Genomic DNA, 12,258 nt, shown 5'->3' with positions numbered 1-12,258 from the left:
ATTGCCTAAAATAAAATACCTTCACAAACAAGCAAGTAGCATAAAAAATGCATTCGAGAACCAATATTACACCCGGGTATTACACCAAAACAATATTGCAGAAACTTACAAGATTGGAATCACATAGCAACTCAGAAGGGGAGAGGTGGAAAACCAAGCCGGCAATAAAACAAAACGAGCAAAAAACAGGTATACCAGCAAAAAACGCAAATCATGCCCTCCACCCTGCTGTAAGTTGTTATGCAAATCCAATCAAGTGATAAAAACACAGACATCTGTAAAAAAATATTATACAGATCACTTCTCATTTCAAGTTAGAGACAGAAAATAATTTTTGCAAAATGAGTTTTGAAGACTTTATATTGTTTCAATGCCAAAAACCTAGTTTGCTGATCATTTCAACGGTTTTTTTTAATTATTGTGCAATTATTGTGCAAGTTTAATTCTCCAACAGGAACTTTTTAACCAAACATGTTCAAATTTTAAGGAAGTATTTAGTGATACTCGATGATCCAGCACTCATTTTGGATCCTACAAGCTATATCAAAATGATTGGTACCCATCAACTTGAAAAGCGCTGGCCTTTTCCAAATGCAACATTGCATGGATACACTTGAAATGTCTAGAATGCATGTATAGTTTCTGACTTGTTATACAATTTATCAATGAAAACTGATGGGTACCAATCATTTTAATACATGTACACTGTACTAATATTACTTTCCATAATGCAGACTAGCCAGTTATAAAATGAATTTTAATGCAGTTTACATTATAAAAAGATGTGTTGCACACACAGCACATTAGCTTTCATTGGTGAAAAATGAAATATTAATTTCCAACCCACCCTATCCCAAATGAAATATCTATAAGAAAGAGGGACTTATAATTACTACTATCATTAGGTTTCACTGCCTGTAGAGAATTGATATAATTGACGATATAACTTGCATCCGGCCTCATAAGCAAAACTGGGAACTGAACACCACAGGTCATTTTAAATGTAACTCATTGACTCATATCATAATAGCATGCCTCTAGCTATAAGGACAGCCTGGTGATCTGATCACCTCGCTGACAGCTACTAATTACCTCAGTTGGGATTTCAAGTTGCGATCAATTCTGTTCAGGCAGTGGAACCTTTGTGTAAAGAGGAATTGAAATTAAAAGGTGACCCATTATAGTGGTCTTGTTCATTTAAGTCCTAGACCTTGTCATTAACTGGCAGGTTACCATACAAATGGGCTGCAGCCTCAACCACATCCAGGGGCTTCTTGGTCTTCTTGTCTAGCTGGTCCCACAAACTAACCAATCGGCCGTGAAGGTTACGGTATGTCTTTCTTTGGTATCTGCATAGTTTTTGTTGACCGACGAGCTTCAGCTGGAGGTTAACAAGTTTGGCCTGGTCGAAGAGTAGTGGAGCGATCTTATACAGTGTCAAATTACCTTGTGGGGCCTTAGAGTTCAACGCGTGATGCCAGCCTTCCACGTCATTGTTGGTTCGGACAGACTGACGAAAAGCTGACCATGATGCTGGTGTCCATCTGGCATTCGCCTTCACCCATGTGGCATCGACATAAGCAAATACCTGCAAACATCAGAGAAAGAAAATAAAAGAATTGTCATGCATGTGCACTCCTAGTTAAGTCCTGAAGATCGCAAACCTGCGTGTATATATCCAACGCAGCCAAGTCGCATTGGTATGTTGTTAACGCCAGTAATGTAAACAAAACAAGATTTGCAGTTAAAATGCCACTCAGAATTTTGGCGCACTAAAAGCAGACATTTTGGATTTTTTTTACAAAACATTGATTATTTCACTTTTGACAACATTGCACAATTTTGGTGACAAGATAACTCGATCGAAAAATATGCAAGCAAAAGGTATACTTGGTGTATCTCATAATCCTTAAATTGGCACTGCATGCTCGTAACTATAAAATACAATCTTTATTATTATTATATGACTAGATTTCGCGGTTCTCGGGTCGTGCGCTTCTCGTGATCGGCCTATTTCTAATTACCCAAACCCATATACCTGCCCTGATTTTTTAAACTATGAAATGCGTCTCTCAATGATCAAGACCCAACTTGACACAACTTAATCAATGGCGAGAAACGTGAACGCAAAAACGGTTCATATGCCTTCCGGAAATAGTCATGTTCTGCTGAAATAGGCCTATATGCACGTGTTTGGTGTGTGCACGTGTTCGGTATTGAAATATATGTTGAAAATAAAGGCCTATAATTATTGGTCCGATGAGATGCACCTGTTAGTCACACTGTAATGCTTTTCCGATGCGCGCACTGTACTCCGCGCACACTCCCGTTGATACTCCGCGATAGCGCACTGCGAGCACGCGATAGTGAACCACGTGAACGCGAAACGCGCGGACGCGAACGCGATAGCGCGCGGACAGAGGACGGACGGACGGACACGCCGTAATTAGTATTAAGATAATATTAAAAATGCTCTATACCAGTAGAAGTGTTAAAAAGTGTACAGATTAAAAGTGGTGAAGGATATAACTCGATAATATTGGAAGGACAAAAACAGCAGTGTTGCATGTAGCTAACAATTTGTCCATACTACAAACATTGACCAAAATGTGACATTTTACTTTATTACGGTTCATTGAAAGATATCGAGGTGTTGAGAGAGATGGCTGTTTTATTCGTTTTATGGTTAAATAAAACCATGTGATTCGTGCTTGATAATTATTTTTCTAACATATATAATAAAGACATGTTGTGATTGCCGGACACTTCCTTTAGGGGCGCACCATTAGATTTCCAGGGGCCGGAGTGAAAAAAAAACTTTGCCCACTAGTGAGGAAAAAAAAAAAACTTTGCCCACTAAAAAAAAAAAAAAATTTTGCCTCACTGATGAGTAAAAAAAAAATTTTCCCCACCCAACTTTGTATACAAATTTACATTAAAATTGAAAAAAAATAACTTTGCCGCCAAAGGCGGCGAAAAAAAAAAATTTCGTGCTCTTGGAGGCGAAAAAAAAAAAATTCCGCCGCCTTCGGCGGCGAAAAAAAAAATCTGCCTGACCCAAACTCCCATGCCCCCCCTGAGAATCTAATGGTGCATCCCTTATTGATGCCTAATTATTAGACATACCTCCTTGAGCTGTTGCGATTCACCTGCTTTACCCTCCAGATACTTAAATACCGTAGGTATTAATTCACTGGGCAGGTACGGCATGGCAACGCCATCAACTTTGACAGGAGCTTATGAACCTCCGACTTGGCGCAGTACACTCGCTGCAGTCCCACTTCCTGAATCTTGCGCCAAACTGCCTGCTTCCAATGATAGGTGCAGCCAAGCAGCTTGACAGTTGGGTAGACTATCTTCAGTGCGGACCATGTTGCCGCCTCAAAGTCAAGCATCCTTCTTTAATCTTGATTGGGCCCTTGAATAGAAAAATAATTACTGTTATTAATTTTTGGCAACATATAGGCCCTACTAAAAAAAAAAAAACATAGTTTGAACATCACAAAGATAGAATTGTAAATTTAGATATAAATAATAAGATTATTTACAAGTTGCTGCTGTACTTTGTTTGGCTTATAATTTGGCAAAAATTATATTATTAGCCTTAACTAGCTTAGGTGGTGTGCCCATTAGCATGTATCCACTATTCTAATCTAAATTAAGCCATGATGCCAAGTATAGGCAAAACATAAAAAGTATATCAGTGCATGGTTTGAATCATCATGGTGGCAAGAAAGACTAATGCCTGCATGTCTACTGGATAAGGCTTATTTACAGCATTAACCTTGTCAATAGATAAGTATTCAGACACAGGGTCAGAATTTTGTTTTGCTGTGCGAGTGCGAGAATCATTTCTTGCAAATCAATTAACTTCTGTGTATACTACAAGTTTGTGAGAATCAACTAGGATATTCACCCAAATCCGAATACAAGAATCTTTGGTAGAATCGATTCTTGGATTCTCGCCAAAATTTTGATCCTGCAGGGAGTGCAGGTAACATAATACTTGCACTTAAGTTAGTGGTTGTTAGTGAATGCTTTTGGCAATTAATATGTCTGTAATAAACAACTAAAAATGTTTCGCTGTAAAATTACAATGCACATACCTCAGATATGTCCAGAAGTAGTTCATTGATGGCTCTGAAAACGCTAACATAGTCCTTCTTCGTCCTGGCTGACATCAACACAAAGCAGAGTGGGACCTGATCAAATAGGAATTGAGAAATAATTAATAATTTTTCTTTCTTTCTTTCTTTCTTTCTTTTTTCTTCTTTCCTTTTTGGTATTCACAACGGATTAAAAAATTATAACAATGTGTTCAATGCGTTATGGATTGCGGGACCCCTGTGTATGATTATGACGCAGGATGTTTGTGAAGGAATTAGCGTTCAATGCTGTCGCACGCTGAATTGTTTTGTTTTTTAGACATTCAGGTTTGCCACGCTATTCACAATGGATTAAAACTTCCAATCATGAGCTATGTGGCCAGGTATCTAAGTTACTCAAAACCACGCCTTCACGGCCGATAGACGCGTCCGTTAGTGCAAAAAAAGGCCAAATGGCAGATTGGGAGAATGACCTATAAAACGGACGCGAGCCGTAATGACCATGACGCTATAACGTGTTAGTCTTCTTTTGCAGTCGTTTACAGTTTAGTTATTATTTCATACTAAAATTTTTATATTAACTCGGGTCGAAACGAAATTTGGCAAGATTGTGTCTGTTTAGTTGAGAGACGTCATTTTCTACTTTGCTAACAGAAAAACGATTAGTGGTGCCACTGCACAGAAAAGACAGGCGTATATATATCATGATGCACGGTGTTACCCATTTGAAGAATTTGCCTAATTTAGCTATAATTATTATTATCCCTGCCGCAGGCACGTTGATGGGTAACGGGGAAAATGTCACCCATTCAATCAGTCTTATGCTTTAGTATTCTCTGCTCTTTTTGAACTTATAGTCGTGCACATTCTTGTTTAGTTTTCTTTCATTCACGTAGGACTACATGCAAAGTTAACGATTACCGTATTAGGCCTTGCCATAATTTTGCCTATTTAATTATTTCATTCATCCATTCTATCAGTCTTACTATTCATTCTTTGCTTCTTTTTCTTCTTCTCAATTCGTGCACATTTGTGTTTTTCTTTCATTCATAGACCAGTGAGCTACATGCACATAATCATCTTTACTTGTTTCATATAGGCATTTCCATTCGTGACTACCGGTAGCCTATAGGCCTATAGGCCTATTGTTTCTCTCATTATTATCTTCTATAGGCCCTAGTTTCTGGTGATATCACATTTGTGCCTCATATAAACATGATAAATTAAATTATTGAAAACACTTTTCTAGTTTTTTTCTGAGTTCGTTAATTTCTTATAGGCCTACACGAGCACACATAGGCCTACATGTCTTTCATATATCTAGGCATAACCCAGATTTGGAAGCATATAGAAAGTCGGCTTTATGTCGTTTGCATGTTCAGATATAGGCCTAGGCCTATACATAATTGGCACTTGTCCCATTACTCGTTGATGGTCGATAGACGTCCCAATAAATCGGACTTAGTCACCGGTCAGTTCTACAGCATAGATATCCATGGCTAACGATGGTTAACTATGGAAACATGTTAAAGGACATCAAGAAAATTTTCTAAGTTATTTATTTTGAGCTCTTTCGAGACGAGTAATGGATATATTCTGTAGATTTAGGTTTTGTCTGTGACTGCTAATGTGAGGCCGTCGTAGGTCGTACGGGGCTCAAACTCGGTGGGTGGGTGGGTGGGTGTAGTTCTGTCCTGGCAAGAAGAAGTTTATGTTCGTTAAGTCATCCGACCCCGGGGCCCCCTCCAAGGGGTCATTTGAGGTCAAATGACTAAAAACTGCCATATGGGCATGAAACTAGGTCCTACGGGACTCAAACTCGGTGGGTGGGTGTAGTTCTGTCCTGGCAAGAAGATGTTCATGATCGTTAAGTCATCCGACCCCGGGGCCCCCTCCCAGGGGTCATTTGAGGTAAAATGACTAAAAACTGTCATATGGGCATGAAACTAGGTCGTACGGGGCTCAAACTAGGTGGGTGGGTGTAGTTCTGTCCTGTCAAGAAGATGTTTAGGCCTATGTTCGTTTTAAAGTCATCTGACACCGGGGTCCGCTCCCAGGGGTCATCTGAGGTCAAATTACTAAAAAGTGTCGTATGGACATGAAACTTGGTAGGTACAGTCAACATTTAAAACTACATTTTTGAAGGTCATTTTGGGGTCATCCAAGGTCACCACGGGTCATCTGAGGTCAAATTAGTAAAAACTCATATATGGGCATGAAACTTGGTGGGTACAGTCAACATTTAGAGTTATAAGTTTAGATCATTTTGGGGTCATCCAAGGTCACCCAGGGGTCATCTGAGGTCAAATTAGTAAAAACTGTCATATGGACATGTCACCATCAGCCTGGTAATCGCGCCCAGTCGAGAACCGCCAAATATGGTAACCGCCTAGTCTATTTTAAAACTGATGCATCAATGACTATCATTCTCACATACATTAGGAAGTGAATTTGGAGAATAGAGGCCTTGCATGTGACATATCATCCCGTAAATATGGCGGACTACTCAAATGCATTCAACAAAAGCATGATTGCAATCAAATAGGTTGATGACAACATTTGATTGAATGGACTGCACTCCGCCATAACTACGGTGAAGGACACCGGCTCAAATCCTTTGTTTGGAGCCAATCGATAATTTCATGCAGAGCCTCTATACTTTCTGTTAATAAAATACTATGCTGACCTCATACTCCAGTAATTTCAGATCATTGAGCTCAGTAATACATCAAAGAATGTCTTCCAGTTCATGAAATAGATATCTGCATATCGGATTAAAAGCTTGAGGCATTTCAATTGCAAGGCCCATTACTTATACACCAACAACAACATAGGCCTATACAAGTGTATATAATGTAGCATGTGCACACATTATCATGTTGTGGATGGTGAATCAAGCTGCAGTGCCTACCCATTATGTATGATTTAAACTCATAGGTTTTGGCAATTTGGGAGGGGGTGGGTTCAAAATGACCCCATAGGATTATACGGGGGTAAAGATTTCAAATTGCTCAAATACCCCTTTCAAATATATCAAATTATTTAAATAAATAAATAAATAAATAAATAAATAAATAAATAAATAAATAAATAAATAAATAAATAAATAAATAAATAAATAAATAAATAAATAAATAAATAAATAAATGAAAAAAATTGAAAAAATTGTAGCGTAGCATTAAAATCATAATAACCATTGCTGGCAGGCGGATTCGAACCAACGATATTGACATTACCAGCCTGATGCTCTAACACTGAGCTATGCCATCATCTAGTAATGAGGGTCGAGTTTTTAGCGTATACAGTGTTTGTCTGTGATAATGCCTTGTGAAATAAATAAATATAAAGTCTCAATTTTTAATTTAAATTTATTTGATAATTTTCTAACCTATATTTTCTTTAGAGCAGGGACAAATATTTCCCCTTTTATCCAATTTGGCCGCTAAATAAGAATCTACTTCTTTTATTACTGATTTAATTCCGCGATTTGTTCCATTCAGCAATATCAAAGATTAATGTCAAGCATCTCACGACAGATATTTAGTTGGCTTAGTGGTTTTGCACAGTGCTTTTTAACCGGGAGGTACCGAGATCGATTCCCACCTCTGCCTGCAATTTTTTTTTTCAAGACTGGGAAATAATAACCTGACATTCGCCGCTGACATTCGTACTGCAGAAGCGGAGTTGTAACTTGTTAAACTTTGCTCCTTCCGTAAAAGGGTACATTATTGTGGCACTACATTATTTCTTTTTTTCCACATTGCTGGTATTAAATATCAAATGGTCATAATTGGCGGTCACTTCAAATCATCGCCAACTGAACGAAGTTCAGGAATGTCCTCTCATTGTTAATTGTTGGTTAACCCACCACTTGAACAGGATTTAACCAAAGCAAACAAAGACTTAAGCTTTTTTACGAATGCTATACATAAGTACAAGCTTATTATCCTCTTTAACAATAGGATTAAAGATTGGTGCTTGACTGGAATTACGTGCTAGTGTCATTTGTTATTGTTAAAAGGCAATAAGGTGTGTAATTGCAATATTTCCTCTGAATAGGAAAGACTCTCTACATCGAACCATGGATGCTGGTGGTTCGAATTAAGCCCGATCCTGACTCCACTTCGCAGCGGTATGCGATGCTGCGATGCTTTTCAAACATCTCAGCATCCCGCGATGAAATTAAAATGTACAGGTGGAGTCAGGCTTTAGGAATAAAAACCCAATTCGAAATGATGCGCTTGAGAATTCAACAATATAAATAATGGTAGCTCTATTATAATACACATTAATGATAAAATTCCAAAATATAATACGTTTTCTGTCTTTGCTTGTCACGTGGTAGGCCTATGTTGAAGTTGCGATTATATTTTTAAATAAGTTTCAAATGAATAACAACAAGACAAAGTAGCCGAGTGGTCTAAGGCGCTAGGCTCATAGAGTACTAAGCGTTGCGCCGTGAGTTCGAACCCCGCCTCTGCCAAACTTTAAAAGAAGTAAATTAAAATTTGACTTTTTTAAAATTTCATATGTGACTGGGAGAATTTATGTATGGTGTGGAGTGGTGTGATAGGGCATGTACTTTAACTGGCCGTTAAGTTTAAGTCTTTATTGGGCGTTTTATCGGCAGTCAACGAGTAATGCAAAATATCACGAGCACACATACAGGTCTTCCATCTAGGTAGGCCTATATCAAACACCCAGATTTGGAAACGTAGAAAGTGGGTCGGCTTTATGTCGTTTGCATGTTCTGCTCAGGCTAGCCATATACATAATTGCCACTAAAATACTTAGCTCTATGTTTCTTTCGTGCCTTTCGTGTCTCTCATTATTTTCCTCTATAGTTTCTGCCCAGTAAATTAAATTATTGAAAACACTTTTCTGTTAACGAGCACATATTAAAACAGGACTTCCATATCTAGGTATACATGTGTCAAACACCCAGATTTGGAAGCATAGAAAGTGTGTCGGCGTTATTCGTTTGCATGTTCAGGCTAGTAGGCCTATATAGGCTTATACATAATCATGATAATTGACACTAAAATATTAGTAGGCTATAATTATAATTGAAATAAAATACTTAGGCCTATGTTTCTTTCGTGCCTTTTACTATTATTATTATTGTTGGATCATATGGTTTTCATCCATTTTCACGTCTAATCTTTGTTTTGATCCTTTATTCGTGTTTTCACCACTCACTCGTTCATCATATGGAGAATAGGAGGAATCATCATGTTGCTTTCTCAGTAGGCTACATACATCGCAATATTTTGTTTCGCAAAAAACGGTCCGATCATGAACGCAGTGGAACACATAAGGTGTCGTATAGGCCTACTCGGTCGGCAATCACATGGTTCGAACTTTAAAATTTATTCTACTTTTACACCATATTTCATCAGTTTAGCTTCAAAATAGCAACTTTTTTCGCGCACTTCACGCGCATTTGTACCATTTATTATGTCGCCAAAAAGGTGCTGGGTTGACTCTACTTCCTATAATTTTTTCCCAACTCCACCCCCATGTCAAAAAGAAATGTACGATACTGCACATAACGCACACTTTCATGAGCAGTAGGCCTATTGAACACACATGGGCATATTCGAAGAATTGAGCGCGGAAATGGAAAATGTTACTTTTGCGCGCATAAATCCGAATTTGAGTTTTCTTTCTCGTGTAATTCTATAATTGTTCTCATTGACCTTGGGTTGTTTATTTGTTCTCTCTACATCCACTCCCGCACACACACCCCACCTCACCCCACCTCACACAACACACACCTTCACGAACACAACCCCTCGAAGAATCGAGCGCGGAAATGGAAAATGTTAGTTTTGCGCGCATAAATCCGAATTTTAGTTTTCTTTCTCGGTATTTGACGGTGGTGTTTGAAATCAGTAAAGAAAATATGATGTGCAGGAAGGTATAGTCATACACATGATAGATGAAAGAAAGAAACATAATAATAACTCTAAATTAATTTTCTGAAAAATAAAGACAAACTCAGTTTCATCCAAAGTTGTTAAAATAACAACTGACATGTTGACACGGACATCGTATTTTTAATTTCGCCAATTCAAACAACACTTACCTATTTTTGGTAACAGTAAAGGACCACTTCGTAAAACTTCCAAATCTGGGTGTTTGATATACCTAGATTGGGAAGACATGCATATGCATGTCACATTTTAAGGCTCCCTCCCTTAGGACCTATATACTAATTTTACTGCTGGTAATGATAATAGTCATTACATTCTAAAGTTATTATGTATAGGCTAGTGCTCTGTTTCATTCATGAAAATGCTATTATTCACACAAAAAAGTAAGCTCTTTGACTGTCTCAGAGAAAATAAAGGTAGAGAAGCGACACTCTCTGCAAACTGCCTGTACCGTGCTATACCGCAGCTGAAGACATCTAATACAGCAGAGTGAGCAGACAGTACATGTACAATGTGATTCTCTCATTTATAATTAGGATTACGTCATTGCCAGAGCTTTGTTTTGTGAGCGGTACAAAGCGTATAAGTCCGCCCACCGCTGTCAATCATTCTAATGAACAAATAAACAAGCTCTGGCAATGACGTAATCCTAATTATAAATGAGAAAATCACATTGTACATGTACTGTCTGCTGTACCATATGTCTTCCAACAAGTGCCGGAGTGTCGCGGGCCTGACTGTCTCCGATCTAGGATTTCCCTTTCAACAAAGGAGCACCAACGCAGTATAATGCACTGCAGCATGTAGCATACTCATCGGCATGATCAAATAAATGCCAATCATTTACAAACAGAATAGTCAGATTGCTTGCACCCTTTTTCATTACGGTATGTATGATTAATACATTAATATAAGCAATAGGTGTGGTACTGTGGTGTGTGCTAGAAATCAGTAAAGAAATATGATGCGCAATGTGCATGTCGGGATGAATAATGGGCAGAAAAGCATAGCATGATAAATGAAAGAAACATAATAATAGAAACAACTGAGGATGGAATTATTTTAGACAAGTGACAAAGACTTGTATGACATCCCTAGGACTTCATTAGAACGTGAATATCACTTTCCAAATCCCCAGGGGGCATGGTAAAGCATTCAAGAAAGAAATAAAGGGAAACGTTATGGATGTTCATGTACATGGTTATGTTCATAATGAGTCTTTTGGTGAAAATTCGATCGATAATGAAGATTGGTTCAAAAACTACATCATCGGACGTATGTATAATTTTCGATTTTGAATGCATTTTGATATCATTAATAGAGTATGAAATTATCAATTTTCATATTAAAAACACAAAACATTGCATTTTTTTATTTTATTTTTTTAGGTCAAACATGAATGACCCTAGCATTTAGGTCTAGGTCAAGGGACATTCCAAAACCGAAAAATAAACAACTTAAAAAAATTTAAAAAAATTACAATTTCTGGAATTTTTCGAAAAATGGGGGGTGGGACTATACTCAAACGTGGGACTATACTCGGACGAATACGGTAATACCAAGTTTTTCCTATCACACATTCTGCCAAATGTGTGCATTAATTTCTGTTGTTATTGGACTCTAAATTATATTTTCAGTAGATAGCGAAAATACATGCATGAAACATCATATATTCCCGTTCATATGTCAAACGTATTGAAGTGATATCAAATAAAACACAAACCCCGTGGTGGCCCCCCGAACGCGCACATGCTATGGGTTCCGTTGCCCACCAGCGTGCCTTATAGACTACATGTATACATGTATGGGTTCTGTTACCCACCAATGTGCATTATGTTATAAACGTGTCAAAACTTACACAAGTTCAGCCGAGTTCAGTGCTCCGTTGCCCACCAACGTGCTATGTTAAACGTGTTGAAGCGATGTGAAATTAACACAAGTCCATACTCCGTTGCCCACCAACGTACCTATGTTAAGCACATGTTCCGTTGCCCACCAACGTGCTTATGTTAAACGTGTTGAAGCGATTTGAAATTAACAAAAGTCTCATACATGATGACTATATACATAACACTAATTGTACTGAACTTCTGTATTTTATTGACCCGCGCGCGGTACCGTAAGTGCATGGTACCTTTAGTATAACAGAAATTATAATTTAAAATAATAATAATAATAATAATAAATAAATAAATAAATAAATAATGATAAGCATG

The 12,258-nt window shown here is 37.8% G+C and overlaps 1 protein-coding gene across 1 annotated transcript; it reads right to left on the bottom strand.

Moving 5' to 3' along the window:
* Positions 1 to 1,204: 1,204 nt before the first annotated feature.
* LOC140154170 (uncharacterized) lies at positions 1,205 to 3,210 on the bottom strand. Its single transcript, XM_072176778.1, has 2 exons — positions 3,127 to 3,210; positions 1,205 to 1,588 (listed from the first exon to the last, which is right to left on the bottom strand). Exons 1-2 carry the CDS (start codon positions 3,208 to 3,210, stop codon positions 1,205 to 1,207), a joined length of 468 nt encoding a protein of 155 aa, XP_072032879.1.
* Between the last annotated feature and the right edge of the window lie 9,048 nt (positions 3,211 to 12,258).

This window comes from Amphiura filiformis, chromosome 6 (genome assembly GCF_039555335.1).
Source record: "Amphiura filiformis chromosome 6, Afil_fr2py, whole genome shotgun sequence".
Classification (NCBI taxonomy): Eukaryota; Metazoa; Echinodermata; class Ophiuroidea; order Amphilepidida; family Amphiuridae; genus Amphiura; species Amphiura filiformis.
Note: the sequence above shows the minus strand (reverse complement) of the source record. Positions and strands in the feature narration are given on the sequence as shown.

Bases quoted from the DNA above. Each gene is read 5' to 3' on its own strand.
- LOC140154170 (XM_072176778.1), bottom strand. From the start codon at position 3,210: ATGCCGTACCTGCCCAGTGAATTAATACCTACGGTATTTAAGTATCTG. The intron at 1,589-3,126 runs GTATGTCTAATA...TGATGTTTGCAG, and splicing joins AATCGCAACAGCTCAAGGAG to GTATTTGCTTATGTCGATGC.